Source organism: Mustela lutreola, chromosome 9, assembly GCF_030435805.1.
Source record: "Mustela lutreola isolate mMusLut2 chromosome 9, mMusLut2.pri, whole genome shotgun sequence".
NCBI lineage: Eukaryota > Metazoa > Chordata > Mammalia > Carnivora > Mustelidae > Mustela > Mustela lutreola.
This window is the reverse complement of record NC_081298.1, coordinates 71,319,623-71,345,702: the sequence shown is the minus strand read 5'-3', so window position 1 is coordinate 71,345,702 and position 26,080 is coordinate 71,319,623. Positions and strand designations below refer to the sequence as shown.

Genomic DNA, 26,080 nt, shown 5'->3' with positions numbered 1-26,080 from the left:
ATTAACTACATGAAAACAAGAGAACACAAGACAGGAAGGTAATAACTAAATGTATATCATTGTAAGATTATTACTAATTGGCAAAATAGAATTTTTTTGAAGTCAGACTGATAACAAGTACATTGTACATAGTACATAGAGTACCAATAAATAATAAAGTGTATATATAAATATAAACATATATACACAAATAGGTAAATGGATATGTTTAAAAAAGGGGGGGGAGTTGGAAAGAGAAAATAAATTTAAGCCCTAGAGTGCTTGAAGGTTTCTTCCCCATTGTAAATTGAAGAATTATATTTAATATTTATGTAACAGATATTCACATCTTGTTGGGAAAACAGCTTCCTTCATAGAAGGTGGAAAAAATACTGCAAATATTTCATTATGCCAGGTGTTTATTCTTTCTAAAACCCCAATAGTGTCATTTTCCTCAAAATTAATCCTGATTATCACTAAATGTTCTTTACTTAGTTGACTCCCAAATGCTTGACACTCCTTTTTTTGTTTTTGTTCTTGTTTTTTTTCCTGGTCTTTGTGCATGTGTGTGTGTGAGGGATTAGATACACTAATGCATTTTGTACCTTTTTGGATGGGGATATTTGCAAGATCACGGTCAGAAATCCTGCTAGTGAACAGTATCTGGGGGTATTTCAGTGCACAAAAAGTCATAACAAATATAATTATATGTGGGAAATTGGATCTAGACCTGCAGTACAAAGAAAGCCTAAAAAATCTTCTTGCCCTAGGTAACACTAGAAAACACTAGGTAACACTAGAAAAAAAAAAAAAAAAAGGCTGAATTCTATCATTTCCATTAAAAAACAACAACAACAACAACAAAAAAAACAAAGCAAATTGTTTCCTGGTCTCTTGATGAGTTGATAGAGGTTATAGGTCCTGCCTAGTTGTTATTTGGAGTCAATGCCAACCTTGAAGTAACCGAAGCATTGGCCTCTGAAAAATCTGCATGCAACCAAGTACAGGCAAGAATATTTTCCAACAAGCTGAGAAAACACAAATTGAGTACAACCTGAAGTGAAATGTGTTACACTGAATGGTGGTGAAGATATCCATAAAGAAGAAGGCTTAGTTGGATACGTGTACAGAGCTTGTGGAAATGTAAGTGAAGCCAGTGGTTATTTTATTATTCATCTGGTACTTTACAGGAACTACTTGAATCTGTCATGTATTATTATTTTATTGAACCAGCAGCGTGCGTCATCAGTGAACTTGATTCATTCTCATGGACTCTGCCATGATCAGTTCTGTGAATTTTTGTCAGAGATAGGAACTGAACAGTATGACCTTCTGGACCACACAGCAGCTCTGGGGCTTAGCTGTGATCAATTTTAAAATGGAAAAACAAAGCAAAACAGAAAAAGAACTTTTTTTTTTAAGCCTAGGAACATTATTGAAATTTTTTCCCAAGACTGCCCTTTACCGCTATTATCTCTTAGAAAGTTAGTTTTTGGTGCAGACTTGATAATGTTTTATTCAAGCTAAAATTACAAGACAAAATAGCACTTCCGTGCAGACCTTTTATTCCAGCCAAGCCACTGATGACCGTGATTATTTGAGCTCCAATATCAGACTGATCAAGAAGCTTCCACCTGACTTTTGCTCAAAAGTGACTCATCTGCAGTGTAGTAACACTTGCAAGGCAAGTATTGAGGAGAAGAACCTAATGGAATTCCATGCATACCCTCCAAGTGATTAATATGCTCCAGTAAAATCACGTGCTAGTGGAGCACCTAGGCTGTGTGAAAGGAATTAGTCAAGATAAAATATGTAAAATCTCATGGATTCATATGAACATATGAACATTTACGATCGATTTTAATGAGGAAGATCACTTTGAATCCCAGTTAACTGAATGATGTTAACCACCCCCCCCCCCACCATCCTAAAAGGAATTATGTTTTTCTTGGTACACCTGAATGGTGGTTCTTATCATTTGAATTTCATCAATAAAAATTTTGTGGACATTTTTTTCCCCCACTTCCCGTGTAGAAGTGTCAACCTGATATGGGAGCAAACTATTTGTCACTTTTTCCATTGCATTTTGTTGTTTTAATAAATTCCTCACAGCAAGAAAAATTGGATATTGAGCATGCTACCTTCTTATAGAACCTCTTGGTCCTAGCTTTTTCAACTTGTCATTTGTAAAATAGCAGTTTTCTATTAGAACCTCCTGGAGGAGGTATCACTTCTTAATTCCTTCTAGATGTGACATGGGAACGGATACATACAGATTGAATGCCTGCTCAAGGCCAACCATTCTATGGTATGTCTGAAAGCACTGAAATTTGCTATTACTGACTTAACCTTCAAAGGGTTGGACTGAGCCATGGTAAAGAGTACACTTTGGTAAGGTTTGGTTAAGTCACATTTTATTAAAAACCTGCGTGTTAAAATATTTTTGATGCAAGAACATATACACACACACATTTAATTTGCAGTAAGAGAAAGTATAGCTCTGCCTCTCTTACTAGGTGCATAAGCATACAATTCGTGAGAAATTTGAAAGTTCAATAAAAATAGAAAGAAGGGAAAAAATTCACCCAGGCCCATCTTGACGACACCCACTGGAAATGTTTTGGTGTTTTTCTTCCCTGTTTTAAGTCCATGATACTTTATGCTTGCTGATTTCAGGCTATCCAACATGTGTTGATTTTTCTTTTGAAGGAAAATTTGAGAATGGTGTTGCCGAAGGAATGGTGGATCCTAGCCTAAACCCCATTTCAGCCTTTCGACTTTCAGTTATTCAGAATTCTGCCGTTTGGGCCATTCTTAATGAGGTAAGACAACGTGTGCTATCATTGATACAGTTTAGATGGTACGTTGTTGTTGGTTTTCTGTGGGGGGTTTTTTGTGTGTGTGTGTGTGTTTTTTTAACCACATTTTTATTTTATGCATAAGGCCTTTATTGTACTTCTCATTATTTTGTATTTCAGATTCATATTAAAAAAGTCACCAACTGATCATCTGCTAAGAAACCAGTACATTTTTTTCCTGTGAATTTGTTAATTAAAGATAGTTAAGCATGTACCTTTTTTTTTTCTTTTTTTTTTTACTTGAACACTACCTCTTGTGAAATCTACTGTAGATAAAATGATTGTCATTTCCACTTGGAAAGTGAAGCTCCCATGGATAATTGCATTCATTCGAACCTAAGCTGTTCTCCAATTTTAACTTGACTCAAACATTTTACAGTTATGACAGCCTGTTAATATGACTTGTACTATTTTGGTATTATACTAATACATAAGAGTTGTACATATTGTTACATTCTTTAAATTTGAGAAAAATTAATGTTAAATACATTTTATGAAGGGGGTACTTTTGAAGTTCATTTATTTTACTATTATAGACCCTCTTTTATAGATTATCAGGGATTATATATATATATAAATATATAAATATACATAAAATGTTATGGAGTTAATTTATTAGAAACATTTAAGAAGTACATATTTTTGTGCAGTAAATTTTTGAATCAATACTTTTTTTGAAAAGTTACCTTGCTTTTTTAAGTTCTTTCTATATTTTTCTTTGGAAATGCAAACATTACAAATGAATGCCATTTTTCAAATGCACTGCCATTTAAGAATGATTCTAGATTGATTTCCTAACTGAAGTACTTTTATAATTGCAGTGATTCTGAACAAAATATTTTCAAAGGCATTTGTCATTCCTTACAGCCAAGATTTTAAAGACCAACGTCCTTCTTGAGGGTTATTTTACTATACTGTTTATGGTTTAAAAAAAAAAAATCAGTCTGATAAACTTTAATGTGCAGGGGTCATGCATTCAGCCCAAATTATCATGGACTCAACTCATTACATTCCCTCTGATATGTAAGATGACAAACTATTTTTTCTTTTTAAATCTGTGTCTTTAATCCATGAGTTACATGCATTATCTCTTGTTGATCCTTTTATATCTGCACCCATTTAGTGAGTTCTGACAAAATGTTTTCTAGGTGATGTTATTGTATGAGTCAAAATCATTGAATTTTACAGAAAAAAATGTAATATTGGTTTTTAGGGAGAGATTGTAGCAGTTGTATGTTTTTGCAAAGTGACTTGCTCTGTTGGCTTTATGAACTAACAGGTAAATTCATATCTGAAGAGCATTTATTGCTCTTAATCATGTAATTCCAAATGTTATTACTACTGGAAACAAAAAGACTATCAGCCTTAGCAATCAGCGATCTTTACAAAAGTATTTTACTTTTAAGAAGTTCGGAATGATCACCATCCGCTCCCAACCAGTGCATCAGGGGGCTTGCAGGTGGGTTCCAGAGAGATATGCAGAGACTGACCCCCTGAGCTCTCGGACTAGCCAGTGGCTGAGGCCTCCGGGGGCTGGAAGTGTCCGCTTGTTGCCTCTTGCCTGGGGGAGCCTCCCGCGGTTACCCAGGATGCTGAACAAAAAGCTTCCAGACAGCCTTGTTTTCTGTACAGTATGTTGGAGTGAAAAATGTTGGGAAACATGGATAGGGTACACTTCTTTCCATTACTCTTATTGGAATCATGGTCAGTTACTTTCCTTGATTAAAAAGTTACACATGGCCAGGAATAATTTTTTTATGTCCAAGTCTAGTGAAACATTTTTGCTGGGCTTTTTAGATTTACTTTTCACTTTCTTTAATTTACTTTTTATGTTGTCCTTACATTTCCTTGGCCTGATGCCCACAGGCCAATTTCATTTGAAAAGAATAACCTTTCATTGTAAAACTTTGGCAGCTGTTGAATATTATAGACTGCTAGAACCACCAAGTATCGGGAGAGAAACCCCTGGGTGGGTTAAGAAGTCCTCTGCTCTCCTTGCTTCCCCAGGAGCCCACTCTGATTTTAGGGAGAAGGAGCATGCACTGAAGATCAGGGAGGTGACCATGACTGCAGCCCCTTGCCCTTAGGGCTGCTTGGGCTTTAGCCTGGTGAGCCATACCAGCCGGCTTCTTCCGGTGCTTCTGCTCAGCCTCCCCTCCCAGGCTTCGCTCACCCCTCCTGTTCCCGGGTATACTTGGAGCCAAATCTCACCCCCTTGCAGACTCTCTCGTGCACTCCTCCCCATGAATTGTTACCAGTGCCTAGTAGTGCCAGGAATAGGGCCTGGCACGTGGCAGGTCCCCTGTCCAGGTCTGGACGAGGGGACCAACTGTTCCAGCCCACATTCCTCTTTCTTTTTAACTCCCTTTATCTACGTTGCTTGCCATACACTTACATACATACACACTCAGCTGTTGAGTTTTGGATGTTCCTGGCGAGTGTGTGTTATGTGTGTGCACACGTTCTCCCTCCTGTCCGGCTTCCAGGCAGGCCTGTAACTCATCCTTCCTGTGATCATCTCCTTGTTGGTCTTTCCCTGCCCCCACTTCCTCCTGAGGCCCTTAGAAACAGCCCTGCTTTCCTTAAGCAAGACACTGTAGGGTAACTCTGGAGAGGAATTGGGGAGCGAAGTCTGGGGACAGAACAGTGGAGGGGGTGAAGAGTACCTGGGACTGAGGGAAGGATATGTATTTGGCCTCGAGAGGACACTGAACCACTCGTATCCGAATAGTGAGTGGGGACACTGTCCTCTGGTGTCCAGTATTTAATTATTAACATATAGAGATAAACCTGGTTTGCATCTGGTATGCATTTCATGTAAACTGTTGAGACTCTAGAGCTGTGCTGTCCTGAGCAGTTGCCAGTAGACACATAGTGAGTGTGTAAATTTAAATTAGTAAGATCTTTAGCGCCTCAGTCACACTAGCTACGTTCAGGTGCTCATCAGCCACATGTGGCTCGTGGCCCCTGACTGGACAGCAGATAGCCTTCTGTCACTGCAGAAAGTTCTGTTGGGACAGCACTGTGTCAGGAGTGCTAATTCGAACACTTGCGAAACCAGAGGAATGAGTTCTGACTACGAGGATGAAAGCAGACGTGCAGAATATGTCACAGTGCAGACGGCGAGTATCATAGGCAAGAAGGTTGAGGACTGTTTCTGGGATTCTGAGACCCCAGATTTTTGAGTTCTCTGCTCTTAAGTCTCATGTGCTCTTTCCAGCTCGCGTGGAGGCCCTACTCCGCAGTCAGACAAGAACAGTGGTTTCAGGCAGTGAGATTGAAAAGCTCTGGAAAAAGTGTGTGTGTGTTGGATGATTCAGCAGGCAGGCTGTAGAAACATGTATGTTAATTCAACCGTGGAGAGATCTTTGGAAAAGGTATGGCTTTTCAGGTCACTGGTGGCACCAGTATGTGATCAGGTGTCTTTATTTCAAAACCTTCAGCAACGTACTGAAGGCTTCTTTTCAATCTGTTACTGTCACCAAAAGGCGGTCTCCCATTAGTACTGTCCTCAAAGGCAAGTTTGGTTCATGTGGAAACAGCATGTCTGGCACGATTGCTCTCATTAGTGGCACTGTTTGTACCAGCCACAATTCTGCAGATGACCCTCAGGTACCGTAGATGCCTTCCTCCCTCTTTGTGTGTGGGTGGAAGCCATGAGTATCACCCATAATCCTGTTCAGCTAATCTAACTGTGTGAGCCCTTTAAAAGCAAGGTTTTCTCAGGCTGGTAGCATAAGTCAGATTCAAAGCAGAAGGACTCAAGGCACCACTGCTGATGTAAGATGGAGGGGCCACAGGAGAAGAAATGCAGTTGCCTGGCAGGAGCTGAGAGGCCTGCATCGACAGCCACAGGAACTGGAACTTCAGCCCTACCAACACAGGAACTCCATCAGTTAATGAACCGAGCAAGCTTGCAGCTAGAGTCTTCTCCATCATATGAGAGCCCAGCTCCGCCGCCCCCATGACTCCAGCCTTGTGAGACCCTATGCAGAGAACTTGAATCAAGCCCGCCCTGACTTTTGGCCTGCGGAACTGTGAGATAATAAATAGGCGTTTTTTTTAAGCCTCTGAATTTGTGGTGATTTGTTATGCAGCAATAGAGAATGAATATAGTATTTAAAAGAGATGAGGAGGAAAAGTCTTCATACTTGATTCTCGGGAGTTGGGAGATTTTGATAACCACGTGAGTCAAGTCTTACACTAGCAAACTTACAGCTGAGCTGCCTCTGGGGTTTCTCTGCCTGAGAATCTTTAGTAGTCTTGATTGGAAGTTTGTTGCCAAAAACTTAGAGTATCTAAGCAATGCTTTCTAAAACAAAAATAAAAACAAAACACCCTGCTAGGACAGGACTGTTCTCATTCCAGGAGGAGGACCCATGGTATATGGAATCTTCTTCCTGGGAGAGGTATGTATTTGTGATTTTTCTGCTCTGAGCCTGTTCAGTATATTATTTAAGAATCATGAACAGTGGTATTCTAAATATTAGGAGAGAAAAAAAATTCGGCCTTCACAGAAGGATAATCTACTCTGCATTGAACGAACTTTTTTTTTTTAACCCCAAGCTTACTTTATTGTATAAGCACAGATCAAATCCTGTATGTGCCAACCAAATTTTTGTACTTTGCAGGTATTTTCTAAAATACCTGTCTGTTTCCAAGCCATTAATTGCTATTGAAGCTTGTTATTTTGGTTTTGTACATTAATTTTTGTGCTTAATTTTACTATATCACCATACCCTTGATAGAAGAACAACACAGCTAAAGGGAAGAAAATGAGAGGCTAAGACTGTCAAAAAGTCAGAAATTGGAGTCCTAATAATCTTTGTGTTCTAGAGAAACCCAGATATCCCAGCTCTTTCTTTTATAGAAAAGGAAACTTTTCCAAAGCTGTATAGCATTATAGTGTGTTAAATTTGATAGCTGTACAATTTTAATTATTAATCTTGATAGATGCCATAACCAGTATGCTTTATTTCTTTAATGCATGTGAACACACAATGCTAAAAAGACTACGACAGTATTTAAAAAAAAAAAAAAAAAGGGATTTGTTATATATATCCCTATCACCAGTACTATATATAAACTCTTCTTGCCTGAAACACTCCACCTTTTTTGGGCACTAATTAGATAATGTTCAAGGAGACAAATGGGAAAGAGCAGAGCTGGCACTTGTGTGTGTGTGTGTGTGTAGAATTTAGAAGACGTTCAAGAAAGTAAGCTGGGTATTGAATGGAAAGCACTTTGTGCAAAGTATCATTCCTAGTGTTCACACTGCTGTAAAAATGTGAATAGTGGTGCTAAAATTGTTTTCCAAATAAGGATTGTTTGTTGTGGGGAATATTTAATGATACTTTTGAACATTAGGGAGGCTACTTTATATATCACTTATTCCTAGTTGTTTCTCGGTATTAGTAATTAGCAAATCCCTCCGGAGTCAAAGGTTCGGTACTTTAGTGTGATTAGCCTTCCATTATTTGAAATGCTCGGTTTGCTGAAATTGGGTGAAAATACCTTTAGAAGACCTATTCTCTGAGCCTTAAAAATGGCTGATATCGACAGTACTGTAAGATGCACTGCTAGCAGCTTTGATACTTTTCATTTCAGTAAAGACAGTGATGTTTTCTAAGAAAGATTTAGAAATCAGCTGACTGAACGTAACAATTTTGTTTCATTTATAAAATAAAAAACTAATGTGTTTCTCATCAAAAACACTGTTTGGAAACGTCATAGATGTCTCTGGAAGCACCCCTTAGAGAAGGTGCCTGAGGAATTGCTTTTCCAGGCTGTACCAGATTTTTTTTTCTCCTTAAATGTATATATTTTCCTTAAAATGTTTTCATTGGGTGAATGGGTAATATCTGTAGTAATATTTTAGGTACCTGTTAAGATTTTTAAAGGAAGATTATTTCCAAATTTGCTGCTATAATTGAAAACCTATTAACTGGTCCTGTTGACTGTGCCTTTCATTACTGTTTCTCTGTGCCACAACCGTTCATGTGTTTGGAATAAAGATGTTTAAGAAGCCATGTTGAATTCAAGATTCCTTCTAATAAAAATAGGTAAAACTTACTTAATGAGTAACAAGTTTTGTTAATGAGTAGCGAGTTTTGTTATTATTAGCTTCAACACTGATAAAGTTTTCTTACAACTATTTCTAGTTATGTGGGTTTTGGAGAGGTCTTCAAAGAAAGAAAAAGAGCCTTCATGTTAAGACAGAGATGACCAGTGTTATACAAGTGTTACTTATCTATTATGTCCGTGGCAGCAGCCTGTTCAATTGAAGATATTTTGTTTGGCGCTTCCTTTGTATAGAAAATGTAAATGATCTTATGGTCTGTAGTGCAGTGATTCGTCTTTGAGTTACATTACAGGTCAGGGAGGGTTGTTAACTAGGCAAATGTTGAAAATACAGCCCATGAGAAATGAGGCCAGACTACAAATCTTGTCAGGAACTGATTATCAAGTTCTCCAAATGATTTTTCTTTAAAAAATATTTATTATAGAAATGTACCTTTTAGTAGTTTTAAGGAATGTATTGACAATAGCGTTAAATTATATACTTACTCAAATTTGCAAACTTTACACTCTGAAGATATCTACAAAGACAGTTTATTTACAAGTTTCAGAAGAAATCATCCCCTCACCAACTCTGCCTATGGCACAGGTAAGATGGCATAGTCTCCCAGTGCCTTTACTTTACTCTGTACTTGTAGAAGGAGCACAGTGTGTGGGTGAAGTTCCATCCTAGTGCCAGGGACAGGCCGTAGAGCAGAATGAGAGGCGCAAATGGATAAAGAAGAATTACTGTATTTTTCAAAAATGGCAATGCTGGAAAAGAAACAAATCAGTTTTTTTAAAAAAGGAAATCTACCTCATTAACTTTCTGAAAGTGCTTACTACATACGATAGGTGGGGCCAAGAAGCCCCACGTGTTCTGAATCTGCGAGCGGAGCCGCTGCTCTCAAGGCCGACTCTGCTCTGCACCCTGCTCGTGGGTGTGGCTGCAGCATCACAGCTGCGCCCGAGAACCCAGGCTGAGAGGTCAGCTTAGCACAAAGGCTGAGTGAGCAGCAGATTCGGAACTTGAGAGGCGAAGAGTAAGGGACAGATGTCAGGAAATACTGAACAGTGGTGGATTTACACAGGGGACTCTGTGTAGAAGCCTCTACGAGTCCAACTTTTAGCTCTTTGAGATTTCCCAATACTGGAAACATAACACCTCCCCTTTACATGAGATCAACTAGTAAGTGTACCAGGCTTCAGGAAAGAACAAAACTCCCAAATATAAAATCTGTCCCTCAAGTTCCTGCCTGGCTCCGTCAGAACAACATGCAATTCTTGAGCTTAGGGGTCATTAAGTTCAAGCCCCACACCGGGTATGGAGCCTACTTTAAATAAACTTTAAAAATAATAAAATCTGTCTCCAAAGATCCAGGTTTTCTTCTTGGTCACTACTTAGTGGGTCCCTACCACATGCATTCTAACCTAAATATTTATTTTCTAGAAAGTCGCCAAACTGAAGCCGAGCTGTACTCAATTTAATTATAGGGAGTTACCAAATGAGTGATCCAAATCCAGTTAGAGAAACCACAATGTTGTAGTATGCTAATCACAATTTAAAGCTTTCTCAAAAATAAGTGAAAATTCATAAAAACCTGAACATAGTATGTCAAAAACACCTCCTCTGAATTAGAGAACAGACTCCCCAGGTCCAGAAAAGTATTACAACCCGAGGGAGTTACGTGGTCCCGGGCAGAGTGGCTAGCATCTGGGGCTAAGAACACCTCAGAATAGAGAAGTTGTATTTGTGCACCGGAGTGTGTATTTACAGTGAGGTCCTGACCCTCCAGAGTGAAAAGAAAGGACAAGCTGAATTAATATAAAGGTTTCTCATTCATACTAAGAAAAAGAAATTTCTAGAAGGGTTTAGCCATAAAGGTTGGGCCTGAATTGTGACCATCTGTAGAATCACACAGTGATCATAAAAAAGTGAGGCAAAGGTTTTAACACTTTGACAAAGGTTTGTAAAGGTTCGTTTAGCTATCCGACCGGACATTAGACCCAGCCCATGTCCCACCCTAACTGGCCATGGGGACCCAGAACCAGAAAGCCAGGGACAAAAGGAAGTGGGTCGTGTGTTCCTGCAAGTAACTTCGAGATATCAGTATGGTCTAACACGGCTCCTTAAAATTACAAAGTTTGTTATACATCAGCCATGCCACTTTCTAGCTGAATGACTGGACAAATTAAAATTTCTGTGCCCTCATCTGAAAGTAAGCTACTTACGTTACTATTACAGCACCCCTCCCCCTGCCATTTTCAGTCAACCAAAATCATTCATGACTTACCACTGTATCCTAGAAAGGTTACGTAGATATAATAGCCCACTGCCACCAGCCACAAGGTATTTCCAACAAAATATCCAATAAATGTGTCCGTCAGGATAACATCTGCAAAAGAGATGTGTACACTGAATCTCTTTTTAGTGTATACAATGGTGACTTTTTGATGATAGTGTAAGAAGCAACACTACTTACGGTTAATGAAGAAGAGCTGGATAAAATGCAGAATGACTAAGAGAGGATAAAAAGCATTTAGATGCACGTCGAAGGCGTAACCCCACTCCACATCATAGTCCCTGCTTTGCCGCTTCACTAAGTACTTGTTCGAGATAAACCTGAAGAGCAAAGTTAAAATTTCTTTCACAATACAATAATGTTAATCCCGTAAATATTTACTGACTACCTTCTGTGTACTAAGCATTCCTCAAGATATTGGAGACCAAGAGGTGAACGAAACAGATCTCTGCCTTCAGCCTAGCTGTAGTCGTCAGATGGCATGATGGAGAAAAATCAAGCAATAAAGGACAGAAAATACAAAGCTGAAATGCAGTGTTAAATAGGATAGTCCTACGAAGGTTAACATCTGGGTCAAGACCCAAGGGGAGGGATGGGAATTACCTGGGGCAGAGCATTCAGGCAGAGGGGAGTCCAAACACAAGTGGCAGAGGTAGACGAGTACAGAGGAGGTGGCAGGGGACCTGGCTTGTTTGAGGCATGGGTGAGGAGACCAGTGTGCCTGGAACAAGTGAGAAAAGTGGCAGGAAATGAAGCAGGAGCCAGATCTTCTGGCACCTATGGCCATTTAAGACCTTTGGGCTTTTATTCTTGATGAAATAAGGAGTCACTGGAGTTACCAGAAGGGTGTCTGACTCACTGTTTTAACATAAGTTCCCTTGACTGTTGATCTGAGAACAGACTACAGGGACAAGAGGGGAAATGGGAGACACCAATTGGGAGGCTACTGGGAAAAAGGTAAGCAAGGGTGGTAGTAGTGCAGGTGGTGCCGTGGGGGAAATGAGCAGTCAAGGGTGACTGAGAGATTTCTGTCTGAAACCAATGGAAGACTGAGCTGCCATGAGCAGCTGTGGGCACTGCTGCAGAAAGAGCGGTCTGGGCAGTGCAGGAGTTTGGATTTGGATGTGTCATGCTGAAGATGCCCGTTAACATGGAGTAAGAAGTACAGTCTGGAATTTAGAGAAGAGGTCGAAATACAAACTCATCCATCTTCGACCTCTTCTCTAAATTCCAGACTGTACTTCCATGTGTATATGGTATTTAAGGCCATGGGCCTGAGTAAGACCTCTCCTCCACAAGGAATGAACTAGATACAGAATAGGTCAAAGTCCTAACACCAAATAGCTCACCTCTCCATTAAAAGATGAGCAAACAGGGAAGTGTGCCAGTGATGTACCTAGCCATAAGAATAATTCTTCAAGCTTCTGTCAGTGTTCTACAACATGACCTATGAGTTCAGTTACATGATGAGTGAATGAAAAGTAAAATACCCATGTAAAAGAAAATTAGACCTTCAAAGGTTAATAACAAAATGGATCATTTGTATTAAAAACACAACTGCAGAAATTCAGTGGACTTTCATGTGTGTGATTTCTTTTCAAGGGTACAGTTAAAATGCTATGCCTACCATAGAAATAAAAAGAAAAAACAAGGGATAGAACATAGTATAGTACTAATAAAACAGGTCTGTACAGTTAACAAAATACCCAACTAATATAGCTTTGTTTGAACAAACTCTTAACTTAGCAAAATATCTTCCACTTTTGCCAAGAACATGTGCCCTTAAAAGAACAGAACAAGCATTCCGTTCACTACCCAAGAGCTCCCATTCTGTGGTGCTCCCACCCCTTTGCTTATTCCGTACATGGGCACTTCTGTCCTCCCTCTAGAACAGATACTCCTTCTGGGAGAGCTCAAGACATCTGTGGCTTTCACCTCCCACTTCCATATTAATGATGCCAGTCCTGTCCTCTTCTTGGCCCAGACTGTGGCAGGGTCAGAGTCCTCTACCTCAGAGTCTACCTTCATTTCCACTAAAATCCTCAAGCCACCAGAACTCAGCACGTCTAACATGGAATGCTTCATCTGCACCTGCCACTCTTCCCTACCCTCATCATACCCAATTCTCACAGATGCTCTCTGATCCATCTCTCTCCTCTCTTCCTGAGCTCACCGTGCTGTCTGGGCCTGCTCTCCTCTTGTGCAGACTCCACAGTTGTATCCAGCTTCAGCTCCTTCGCAGCCACAGACTGGATTTTCCTTCCAGTGTGAATCTGCTATTTCCTTACCCCAAAGCCTCCAAGTTCTCCACCTCTCTTCCACTCCCCAACCAGCACATGCAAGCTATGCGATGAAGTCCAACTCTTTTTTCTGAAGTGCACTAAAGGCCAAATTCTACAGTCACCTATCTTCCCGAGCTGGTGAGTGTCACCCTACACTACCAGACCTGGTATGCTGCCTCTGACTGCCATGCTATGCATTTGGTACTAGGAATCAATGGTCCCATCTCCCCCTGACATCTCCTCCTGCTGGTTCCTGTGGTACCTCTAGGATGACAGCAACCACATGTCACCATTTCTTGATTTTATTTATTTATTTGACAGAGAGAGAGATCAAAAGTGGGCAGAGAGGCAGACAGAAGGGGAAGCAGGCTCCCTGCTGAGCAGAGAGCCTGATGAGGGCTCAATCCCAGGACCCTGAGATCATGACCTGAGCTGAAGGAGAGGCTTTAACCCACTGAGCCACCCAGGTGCCCCCATGTCATCATTTCTAATACAATTCATAACACAATGCAACACAATGTAGCTTTTGAGAAATATACGAAGTTAGTCCCCTCCTTTCTTCTTCTTCTTATTTTTTTTTAATAAGTAGGCTCCATGTCCAGTGTTGGGCTTGAACTCAAGACTGAAATCAAGACCTGAGCTGAGATCAGGAGTTGGATACTTAACCAACTATACCACCTAGGCACCCTCAGAGTCCCTTTCTATTTAACTGAAACTGTAATACGGACTCACACTAAAGCTGCTGAACTCCAGAATGACTTGGTCTCTGTGGCCCTCCAGAGTCAACACATTCATGGTAGAACACCTGCTGTAACCTATTCCTCTGAAAGCCTTATTTACTGAAATTATTTCATATGCCATGTTTTTGATAATGAATGTAATTTATATTAGTAGTAGTCTTAAGCCAGATTTTAGAATTCCAAGTTAATGACACATAGCATTTACTGCCTACCAACCACATACAAAACTCTAAGGAGTTACAAATGGAAATAATACATTGGTATCATCAGAGTTCCAGTTTCAGGATTTGTTTAAAATATTAACAGCCACTGGGGCACCTGGGTTGCTCAGTGGGTTAAAGCCTCTGCCTTCGGCTCAGGTCATGATCCTAGGGTCCTGGGATCGAGCCACACATCAGGCTCTCTGCTCAGGAGGGAGCCTGCCTCCCTCTCTCTCTCTGCCTGCCTCTCTGCCTACTTGTGATCCCTGTCAAATAAATTAAATTTAAAAAAAAATACTAACAGCCACTATTTACTGAGCACTTCCTATATACCAGGTACTTTTCACACCACAATCTTTTCAAATACCTTACAAATTAGATAACTCCATTTTATAAAAGATACCAGGACTAAGAGTTACACTAAATGAGCTGGCATTCGAACCTAGGCCTCTCTGTGACTAAAATTTCCATATTTCTCTGATGCACAATGACCACGACGACCCCTACTCAACCACCAGCCTTTTATGAGCTCACTTGACACATCCAGTCCCCTCATCTGGCATGTGAACCATGTAAGGGCCTGCATCTATGAGAAAATGGAAAAACCAAATGCTGGAATTAAACACTTCCACTCAGTACACTACCGTCATTAAACCAAACGCAGAAGTGAGCCTGCATACCTGTTCAATAAAACCTGCGCCGCGGCAAGAAGGCACCGGAAGTTTAACAAATCCTTTTTCAAATGTTCTTCATTTAATGTCTGATATTCAAAGTAAGATGCCATGAAATAACCCTCTATAGCTTAAACATCTAGAAGTGACCCACCGACAAATACAGGAAAAACCATGCCATCATCTGGACAAGCAGACTTGACTAACTGCATAATAGTGACTTAGGGAGGGCAAGTTATAATAATCTTGGCAATCAAAAGTGATGCTTTCAGGAGACAGGATTCAAGATGGTGATGGAGGAGGACCCTGAATTCCCCTCCATGGACAAACCAAATCTATACCAACATACAGAGTAATTCCTCTGGAAAAAGAACTGAGGGCTGACTGAACAGCTTCTGCCCAACAAAGAACAGAGGGACCACACAGAGAATAGGAGAGATGGAGACACAGTAACAACAGAAACCCCACCCCTGACACAACTGCAGTGGGGAGGGACAGAACCAAGGAACCAGGAATAGATTCTAACACGCAAAAGGATGGAAAAAAGCCTCAGTTTCAAAGGGCAACTAGAATTCAAAGGAACTAGCCCTCGAGCATCTGCCAAACAGCTGGGTCCTGAGGAACTGGTCTTCAGCAGTCGGAGGGCTGGCAAGTGCCACAGTGTATGTTTCCTCTCTCTCCCAAGCCCAACACTGCCAGCACAGATGGGAGCGGGATATGGCCACCCAACCAGCCTGCCACTTCAGTGAACCCTGGGACCCTAGCCCACATCAGCCCAAACCCCACTAAGGCACACACAAAAAAGTAGTGGCTTAAAAGACAACTAGAATAAAAAACAAAAACTAACCCTCAGCCAATTGACCAAGGCCTGTGGGAACACATTCTGAGGCCAAATGAGCTGGTAAGCACCACTGCTTATGGCCCCTCCGCCTCGCCTAATCACTCAAACTGGAACAGGGTATAGATGCCCTAACTAGCCAGCACTTAAGTGAGCCCCACACCCCTAGCATACAGCAACTTTAGCTCCAATTCTCCTACCAAGGTCCCCACGGTGTAGAGCACCCTGGGAACACCAGCCTGAGCCCACTTCGACTCCAGCTATTCCATCAGGGCCATCCCCAGGCAGAGTGCCCCAGGACAGCCCCAGCTCCTGCCCACTTCAGCTTCAGATGTCCCACTAGGGTACACCTGGTGTGGGACACCCAGAGAGCCCCCTCCAGCCCATGCCCACTACAGCTCCAGCCAGCCAAGGCCAACAGGCATCCACAGTCTGTATGGGACAGTCCTAAACAGGACCAATCCTTCAAGAGGAGAAGTAGCCATCCCGCCCAGTTCACAGAAACAAATACAGAAAGTAAAACAAAATAAGGAGGCAGAGGAATATACTTCAAGTGAAGGGACAAGATAAACAGCGTACCTGACAAACAGTTCAACAAGAAGCTCAGCAGACTTGGAAGAAGAGAGGGTAAACAGAAAATCTAAGAGCCAAGCAGAGCTGAAGAATACAGCAACTGAAATGAAAACAACACTAGAGAGAAACAGCAGCAGATTAAAGGACACAGAAGAATGGACGAGCAATCTGGAAATGGAAAGCAACCAAACTGAACAACAAAAAGAAACAAGAATTAAAAACAAAAATAAGGACAGACTGAGTCTTGGGACAATTTCAAGCATATTAACATTTTCATTATGGCAATCCCAGAAGGAGAACAGAGAAGGGCAGAAAACTTACTTGAAGAAATAATTGCTAGAAACTTCTCTAACTAGGGGAAGGACACAGACATCCAGGTCCAGGAACATAGAGAAGCCTAAACAAAATGAACCCATGAAGGCTCACACCAGTCAAATAATAATTAAAATGTCAAATATTAAAGACAGAATCTTTTTTTTTTTTTTTAAAGATTTTCTTTTTTTTTTTTTTTTTTTTTTAAAGATTTATTTATTTATTTGACAGACAGAGGTCACAAGTAGGCAGAGAGGCAGGCAGAGAGGAAGGAGGAAGCGGGCTCTCCGCTGAGCAGAGAGCCCGATGCGGGGCTCGATCCCAGGACCCCGGGATCATGACCCGAGCCGAAGGCAGAGGCTTTAACACACTGAGCCACCCAGGCGCCCCTAAAGATTTTCTTTTAAAGATTTTCTTTATTTATTTGACAGAGATCACAAGTAGGCAGAGAGGCAGGCAGAGAGAGAGAGAGAGGAGGAAGCAGGCTCCCTGCTGAGCAGAGAGCCCGATGCGGAATTCGATCCCAGGCCCCTGAGATCATGACCTGAACCGAAGGCAGCGGCTTAACCCACTGAGCCACCCAGGCGCCCCAAAGGCAGAATCTTAATGCAGCAAAAGAAAACCCAAGGAAGGCCAATAAAGCACTCAGCTGATTTCTCAACAGAACGTTGCAGGCCAGAAGGAAGTGACTTGATAAATCCAAAGTGCTGAAAGGAAAACACCTACAACCAAGAATACTCAATCTAGCAAGGTTAACATTCAGAACTGAAGGAGAGAGAAAGAGTTTCTCAAACAAAAGCTAGAGTTCACCACCACTAAACTGTCCTTGAAATATTAAAAGGATCTCCTTAAGCAAGGGAAAAAAAAAGCCAAAATTAAAAGAAAAATGTGAAGAAAAAAATTTCACAAGTAAAAGCAAATATACAATAAAGGGAATAGATCACTCACTTATAAAGCTAGCATGAAGCTTAAAAGACAAAAGCAGTAAAACCAATTATAGTAAAGCAGTAAAACCAGTATAACAGTAAAAAGCAGTATAACCAATTATCTAAAAATTAGTTAAAGGACTTAGAAAAAAATTGTAAAATATGACAAAAAACATGGAGGGGGGCATAAAAATGTAGTGGTTTTAGAATGTGTTCCAACTTAAGTGACCATCAACTTAACTAGAAACTGCTATATACACAGAATGTTATATATGAACCTCACAGTAAACACAAACCAAAACCTATAATAGATACACAAAAAAGAGAAAAGAATCCAAGCATAACACTAAAAAATGTCATCAATTACAAGGAAAGAAAAGAAAAGGAACAGAAGAACAAAAACAAGCAAAAAACTAACAAGATAGGAATAAGTACATACCTACCAATAACTACTTTCAATGTAAATGGTCTAAATGCTCCAATCAAAAGACAGGGTGAACTAGAAGTCTAGCCACAGCAATCAAGCAACAAAAAGAAATAAAAGGCAACCAAACTGGTAACAATGAAGTAAAACTTTCACTATTTGCAGATGAGTTGATACCATATATAGAAAACCTGAAAGACTGCCCCAAAAAACTGCTAGAACTGATAAATGAATTCAGTAAAGTTGCAGGATGCAAAGTCAATGTAAAGAAATTATACACCAATAATGAAGTAGCAGAAAGGGAAATTAAGGAAACCCATCTGCAACTCTAGGAATCAAAGAGATGAAAGACCTGTATTGTGAAAACTACAAAACACTGATAAAAGAAATTGAAGACAACACAAAGAAATGGAAATATATTCCATGCTCATTGACTGGAAGAACAAATATTGTTAAAATACTCACACTATTTTCATTCATAACAAAGCAATCTACACATTTAATGCAATCTCAATCAAAACACCAATAGCATTTTTTTACAAAACTGGAACAAACAATCCAAAATTCTGTATGGAACCACAAGAGACCCTGAATAGCCAAAGCCATCTGAAAAAAGAAAAACAAAGCTGGAGGTGTTACTATTCCAGATTTCAAGTTGTACTACAAAACTGTACTGATGAACACGGTAGGATACTGGCACAAAAAGAGACACATAAGGCACCTGAGTGGCTCAGTGGGTTAAGTCTCTGCATTTGATCTCAGGGTCCTGGGATTGAGACCTGCATCGGGCTCTCTGCTCAGCGGGGGCCTGCCTCTCTGCCTACTTGTGATCTCTCTGTCAAATAAATGAATAAAATCTTTAAAAAAAAAAAAAAAAAAAAAAAAAGACACACAGACCAATGGAACACAGCAGAAAACCCAGAAATGAATCCAGAATTATATGGTCAAAACCAGAAAAAAAGACAATCTCTTCTACAAATGGTGTTGGGAAAACTGAACAGCTACATGTAGAAGAATGAAACTGGACCACTTTCTTATGCCACACAAAAATAAATTCAAAATGTATTAAAGACATAAATCTTAAAACCTAATACCATAAAAATCTAGAAAACACCAGCAGTAACTTCTTTGACAATGGCCATAGCAACTTCTTTCTAGATAGGTCTCCTGAGGCAAGAGAAACAAAAGCAAAAATAAACTACTGGGACTACATCAAAATAAGATGCTTCTGCTTAGCAAAGGAAAAAACAAAACTAAAAGGAAACCTACTGAATGGGAGATAGTTGCAAATGATCTACCTGATAAAGGACTAGTATCCAAAATATATAAAGAATTCATAAAACTTAACACCCAAAAAACCAATAATCCAATTAAAAAATGGGCTGAAAACATGAACAGGCATTTTTCCAAAGAAGACATCCAGATGGCCAACAGACACATGAGAAGATGCTCAACATCACTCATCATCAGGGAAATGCACGTCAAAACGACAATGAGGTATCACCCCACACCTGTGAGAATGGCTAAAATCGACAACAAAAGAAACAACAGGTGTTGGTGTGGAGAAAAAGGAACCCTTGTCCATTGCTGGAAGGAATGCAAACTCGCGCAGCTACTCTGGAAAATAGTGTGGTGATTCCTCAGAAAGTTAAAAATAGAGCTTCCCTACCATCCAGCAACTGCACTACTGGGTATTTACCAAAGGAATACAAGAACACTAATTTAAAGGGATACATACACCCTTATGTTTATAGCAGCATTATTTATAACAGTTAAGATATGGAAGTAGCTCTGTGTCCATGGGCTGATGGATGGATAAAGATGTGGCATCTATAACGGAATATTATTCAGCCATAAAATGAAATCTTGTTATTTGCAACAATATGGATGGAGCTGGAGCATACAATCCTAATAGAAACAGGTCAGAGAAAGAGAGCGCCGAATCCTAACCACTAGACCACCAGGGAAGAAACAGGTCAGAGAAAGACAACATATGATTTCACTCATGTGGAATTTATGAAGCAAAACAAGCAAAGGAAAAAAAAAAAGAGACAAATTAAGAAAAAGACTTAATTAGAGAGAACAAACCGATGGTTACCAGAGGGGAGATGGGGGTGGTGAAGGAAGTGATAGGGATTAAAGAGTGCACTTGTGATGAGCATAGGGTGACGGGTGATGTATATAAGTGTTTAATGACTATTCCATACACCTGAAACCAATGTAACACTTTATGATAGGAATTAAAATAAAAACTTTAAAAAAAAAAAAAAAAGACATACGACGACTGAATGGATAAAATAACAAGACCCAGCTATATGCTGACAGCAAGACTCACTTCAAACCTATAGACATATACAGACTGAAAGTGAAGGGGTGGAAAAAAAGATACTCTATGCAGATGGAAGCCCCCCACCCCCCAAAAAAAGAAATACGTAGGTATTACTTCTCAGGGTAGCAATACTTCTTTCACATGAAATATGCTTCAAAACACTGTAACAAGAGCCAAAACAAGGCACTACATAATGATAAAGGCACTACATAATGATAAATGATCCAACAAAAGAACATAACAATTATAAATATCTATGTACCCAACACAGGAACACCCAAATACATAAGGCAAATACTAACAGACACAAATACAGAAATTGATAGTAATAGGGGCAATTGGGTGGCTCAATGGGTTAAGCCTCTGCCTTCGGCTCAGGTCATGATCTCAGGGTCCTGGGATTAACCCCCAAATCAGGCTCTCTGCTCAGCAGGGAGCCTGCTTCCCCTAACACCACCACCTGCCTCTCTGCCTACTTGTGATCTCTCTCTGTCAAATAAATAAAATCTTAAATTGATAGTAATACAAAATAGGGGACCTTAACAACCCACTTACATCAATGGATAGATCATCTAGACAAAATCAATATGGAAGGAGTAGCTTTAGATAACTTATCAGATGCATATACACAGAATATTCCATCCAAAAAGAGCAGAATACACAATCTTTTCAAGTGCATATAAAACGCTCTCCAGAACAAATCACATTTGAGGCCATAAAACAAATCTCAATAAATTTAGTAAGACTGAAATCATATCAAGGATCTTTTCCAACTACATGGTATGAAACTAGAAATCAATTACAAAACAAAACAAAACTGGAAAAACCATAAACATGTGAAGGCTAAACAACCTGCTACTAAAATACAACAAAACAACAACAATATACAACAACAAAACCAAAGAGGAAATAAAAAAAATACCTTGAGACAAATGAAAATGGAAACACAATGTTCCAAAAATGTTTGGGACACAGCAAAAGCAGTTCCAAGAGGGAAGTTCTAACAGGCATACCTCAAAAAAAAAAAAACAACAAAAATTTCAAGTAATCTAACTTTACACCTAAGCATGAGAAAAGATGACAAGCAAAACCTAAAGTTAACAGAAATAAGAAAGTAATAAAAATCAGAGTAAAAAGAAATGAAATAGGAACTGATAAAAACAATAGAATAATCAACAAAACCAAGAGCTGGTTCTTTGAAAAGATAAACAAAATTGATAAAACACACAGCCAGAAAAGAAAAAGAGACAGAACTCAAGTAAGTAAAACCAAAAATGAAAGAGAAGTAACAACTGATACCACAGAAATACAAAGGATTACAACAGATTACTATAAAAAGTTATAAGACAACAAATTAGACAACCTTCACGCTGGGCACTGGAGCCTGCTTAAGATTCTCTCTTTCTCTCCCTCTGCTCCCTCACCCCTGCTTGCTCTCATGTTCTCTAAAACAACAACAACAACAAAACTCACACAAAACAAAACCAGACAGATCAATGGAACTGGATATAGACCCAAGAAATAGACTAACACTTACATGGTCAACCTATGACAAAGGAGAAAACCATATACAATGGGGAAGACAGTCTCTTCAATAAATGGTGTTGGAAAAACTGGACAGTTACATTCCAAAGAATGAAAATGGTCCACTTTCTTACACCATACACAAAAATAAATTCAAAATGGATTAAAGAACTACATATGAGACATGAAGCCATAAAACTCCTAAAAGAAAACATAAGCAGTTATCTTTTGGACATTGGCCTCAGCAACATTTCTATGGATCTGTCTCCTCAGGCAAGGTAAACAAAAGCAAAAATGAACTATTGGGACTACACCAAATTAAAAAGCTTTGCATAGCAAAGGAAACCACGAACAAAATAAAAAGGCAACCAAGTGAATATGAGAAGAGATTTATTTGCAAGTGATACATTTGATAAGGGGTTCGTATCCAAAATAAAAACTTATACAACACTAAAAAAAATATCCAATTAAAAAATGGGCAGAGGAACAGAACATTTTTTTCAAAGAAGACATACAAATGGCCAACTGACCCATGAAAAGATGCTCAGCATCACTCACCATCAGGGAAATGGAAGTCAAAAGTACAATGAGATACCACCTTATACCGGTCAGAATGGCTAGTATCAAAAAGACAAGGAAAAACCAGTGTTGCCAAGGATGTACAGAAAAGACAACCCTTGTGCACTGCTGGTGGGAATATAATCTGGAGCAACCACTGTGAAAAATAGTATGAAGGTATATCAAAAAATTAAAATGAGAAATACCCAATGATCCCGCAGTACCAGTACTGGGTAGCAATCTTAGTACCCAGCAATAGTTGAATGGATAAAGAAAAAATGGCATATATATGTATTATACAAACACGCACACACACATGATGGAAAATTACTTGGTCAAGAAAAGAATGAGATCTTGCCATCAGTGACAACTAGAGGGTATAATCATATATGAAATATGTCAGAAAAGACAAATACCGTATCATTTCACTTACATGCAGATCTAAAAAACAAAATGAACAAAAAACAGAAACAGGTTCATAAATATAAAGAACAAACTGGTAGAGGAGATGGAGTTAAAGGAATGGGCGGTATTAGGTAGAGGGGATTCAGAGGTACAAACTTCCAGTTACAAAATAAATCAGACACAGACAAAGTACATTACAAGGAATACTGTCAATAATGTAACAACACTGTATGGTGACAAGTGGTAACTATACTTATCTTGATGAACATTTCATAAAGTATATAACTGTCAAATCCCTGTGCTATACACCTGAAACGAATATAAAATTGTATGTCAACTAAACTCCAATAATAAAAAAAATTTAACTCATGCTTTCAGTTCATGTTACTGGTTTCAATTATCATCAGCTACTGTATTTCTAATGGAAGCAAATGCAGGCTCCACAGCAGGACTTGAAAAACCAAAGTTATAGTACTTACCACATTAAAGTTGATATGAGAAGACCAACGCCTACACAATCTATGAAAACAACCCAAAGGAGCAGCTTTATCGTCTCAAAAAATCCCATGTCCAGGACAAAGCCAAATCCTATAGTGGACACTGAAAGAAAGATTTGCATGATAAATCTAGGTTCTGCTAGGTTCTGGAGATATGGGCGGGGCAAATCCCTGCCCTCCAGATGCCCACATGCGTAATGGAGGAGACAGTCATGTAAACAAAACCCCAAAGATGTGTTATATGTATACAGAATTGAGAAAAGCAGACTACCCTGAAACACAGAATGGCTACTGAACTAACTGTAGATGTCCCTGTCTGTGGCTCCCCAGGGGAGTCCCAACATTTAAAAGACCACTAGTTCTGAATAGGCACTCACATACTTAAGTCCAGGGAAAGGTGAAAAAAATCTTACACATTTACACTGTAAAGGTGGTTAGGACTCTCTCACTACAGTATTGGAGAATTTAAAAGTAGTTTCTCAAGTTCACATCAGTACTTTCAGAACTCACTCTAGATTTGCCTGTGAAATGCAATCTCCCATCCCGATAGGAATTTAGTATCAACTTACTTATTTAGTATCAACTTACTTATCATAGCATTTAAAACACACAGTTACTCTGTCCTCTGCTTTTCAAAGATCTGGGGGGAAAATTTACTCTGGCATCTGCTTGGGACTTTCAGAACTAGAAAGAATATAACATTCTTTCCTATGAGATATTTGAGGCTTCAGAAAGGAAGGAACAGCTTCAAATATCCCAAATTCTGACCCGCAATTCTGCAAATGACAAGTACAATCTAAAACACTCAGTTTGGGGTGCCTGGGTGGCTCAGTCAGTTAATCTTCGGCTTGGGGTCCTGGGATCAAGCCCTGCATGGGGCTCCCTGCTCAGCATGGAACTTGTTCTCCTTCTCCCTCTGCCCTTCCCCCTACTTGTGCACACTCATGCTCACTCGCGCTCTCTCTCAAATAAAAAAATAAAACCTTCTAAAACCATTCTTCAACTCTACTGTAAAACTAACACTTACCACAGAGCCAAATACTTAACAGGACCAAGAAAGCAGGGTCATCTCTGGCCCACTGATCCTTTGTCTGCTTTCGATAATGAAAATTTCTGTAAACTCTCTGTGGGGAAGTAAATAGGTAGAGCATCTGCCATGCAGCAAACTCAAAGTCCATCTGCCGAAAACGAAAAAGTCTTCTCAGGTATTTGTAGCGTTTTGCTCCAGCTGTGTGTCTTGCTGCATCCCTGGAGTTCAACACTCCGTTCCCCTGCACTGGGGAATTCACTGAAATACTTGGTAACATCTTCCTAGATGGAAGAAAAAAAAATTTTCTTTTACAAGTAATCTTGAGAAACTATTGGCTACCAACAACCCTCTTGTGAGATATTTAGGAGGGAGGTCATCTTACCTTTCTGCCACAATCCTTGGTAAGAGGGGTCAAAAACTAATGAAGGTGGTTCTGAGGCTTATTTGGGGGCTCAAGAACTGCCCACTGCACTTCAAGCAAGGGGAGCACCACAACCTTCTGAACCTTCATAGCGCTCCTACCGGGTCCCTAAGTTTCCCACACTTCACTTCTCTCCTCAGGCAGCCCACCCAGGTAGTTACTGTTAAGCAGGAGGGAGGGGGGAGGCAGCACGGGTCAGGGGGAGGGAAGCAGAGAGAGACGGGAAAGGGGAAGGAGGGAGAGAGAAAGAAAATCACTAGGAGGTAAAGTGACTCCTTCATGAGCACGGAGATGGCTACGGAGCCAAAATCCCCTGCTCTTAATCAAGTCGTTAGGAGAATCCGTTTTAAAAATCCATTAGAAACAATGTTACCAACGAGGTAAAATAAAAGGCCTGTTCACACAGGTCCATCAGTGCAAGACCATCAAAAAACTCCTTCACTGGAATGGGATATAAAAACAAAACTCGAGGCCATGGCGTTTTACTCCCTGAATAGTTCAGCAGAGGGAATGGCGGCGTGGGAGTCCGGTGGAATCAATCTGCAGCCCCGTGAGAGCAGGCTCACGAACCCGCAGCCCACGTCCCCGCTCCACACCCTCTACCTCCCAGGCCTCCCTGCCGCCAAGCAGCGCCTCTCCGAGCCCAGAGGCTCCTCGTCTACCCCGGGCTGCGGGTGAGGTTGCCATATTTAGCAAATAAAGACACAGGTCGCCCAGTTACATTCGAATCTCCGATACAGGTGTAATTTTTAGTAGAAGCACGTCCGAAACACTGTGTCGGACGTTGTCCGTAGTCTACGTGAAATTCAAGTGTAACTGGGCGTCCTTGATTTACCCGCAACCCTACCGCCCGCCGAGCAGACGGACCCGGCTACGGTCACTCCAGGGCCGTGGGCTTTGTCGGACTGTGAGGGGCGGGAGAAAAAGGCGCCGGGCGAGCCGAAGCCGCGCACGGACGGAGCGGTCCTCAGGTCTCACCTGAAGCCCCGCTGAGGCCTCCAAGGGACCCAAGCTAGCCCACCACCTCCGCCCAGCAGCCAAGCCCAGCAGCCGCCGGGCCAACTTCCCTTCCCGCAACGTAGCCAGTACTGGGGACGTGACGCGTCCCGTGCGTCCACTTCCGCCGCGCGCGCGGCCTCTCGGTCCCGTAGTG

The 26,080-nt window shown here is 40.5% G+C and overlaps 2 protein-coding genes across 7 annotated transcripts in view; one reads left to right on the top strand and one right to left on the bottom strand.

The window, feature by feature from the left end:
• The window catches only part of MGAT4A (alpha-1,3-mannosyl-glycoprotein 4-beta-N-acetylglucosaminyltransferase A), a 156,139-nt gene extending 147,230 nt beyond the window's left edge, over positions 1–8,909 (top strand). For all 5 annotated transcript variants that reach the window (XM_059134703.1, XM_059134701.1, XM_059134704.1 and 2 more), the window contains exons 15-16: positions 2,689–2,801; positions 2,958–8,909. In XM_059134703.1, the coding sequence (XP_058990686.1) occupies positions 2,689–2,801; positions 2,958–2,984 (140 nt within the window). In that variant the 3' untranslated portion in view covers positions 2,985–8,909. The remainder of the gene's footprint in view (positions 1–2,688; positions 2,802–2,957) is intronic.
• Positions 8,910–9,313: 404 nt separating this feature from the next.
• Positions 9,314–26,064, bottom strand: UNC50 (unc-50 inner nuclear membrane RNA binding protein). 2 transcript variants are annotated; one of them, XM_059134707.1, is made up of 7 exons: positions 25,906–26,054; positions 24,889–25,087; positions 24,504–24,787; positions 23,459–23,579; positions 11,378–11,517; positions 11,189–11,290; positions 9,314–9,668 (listed from the first exon to the last, which is right to left on the bottom strand). In XM_059134707.1, exons 3-7 carry the CDS (start codon positions 24,781–24,783, stop codon positions 9,532–9,534), a joined length of 780 nt encoding a protein of 259 aa, XP_058990690.1. In that variant the 5' UTR covers positions 24,784–24,787; positions 24,889–25,087; positions 25,906–26,054; the 3' UTR covers positions 9,314–9,531. The 2 variants fall into 2 exon arrangements, with proteins under 2 accessions (XP_058990690.1, XP_058990689.1); XM_059134706.1 differs by lacking the exon at positions 24,889–25,087 and having other exon boundaries at positions 25,906–26,064.
• Between the last annotated feature and the right edge of the window lie 16 nt (positions 26,065–26,080).

Coding starts and splice junctions, on each gene's coding strand:
- UNC50 (XM_059134706.1), bottom strand. CDS start 24,783: ATGTTACCAAGTATTTCAGTGAATTCCCCAGTGCAGGGGAACGGAGTG. Junction 11,291..11,377: donor CCAGCTCTTCTTCATTAACC/GTAAGTAGTGTT, acceptor TCTCTTTTGCAG/ATGTTATCCTGACGGACACA. Junction 9,669..11,188: donor AACCTTTCTAGGATACAGTG/GTAAGTCATGAA, acceptor TTTCTTTTCCAG/CATTGCCATTTTTGAAAAAT.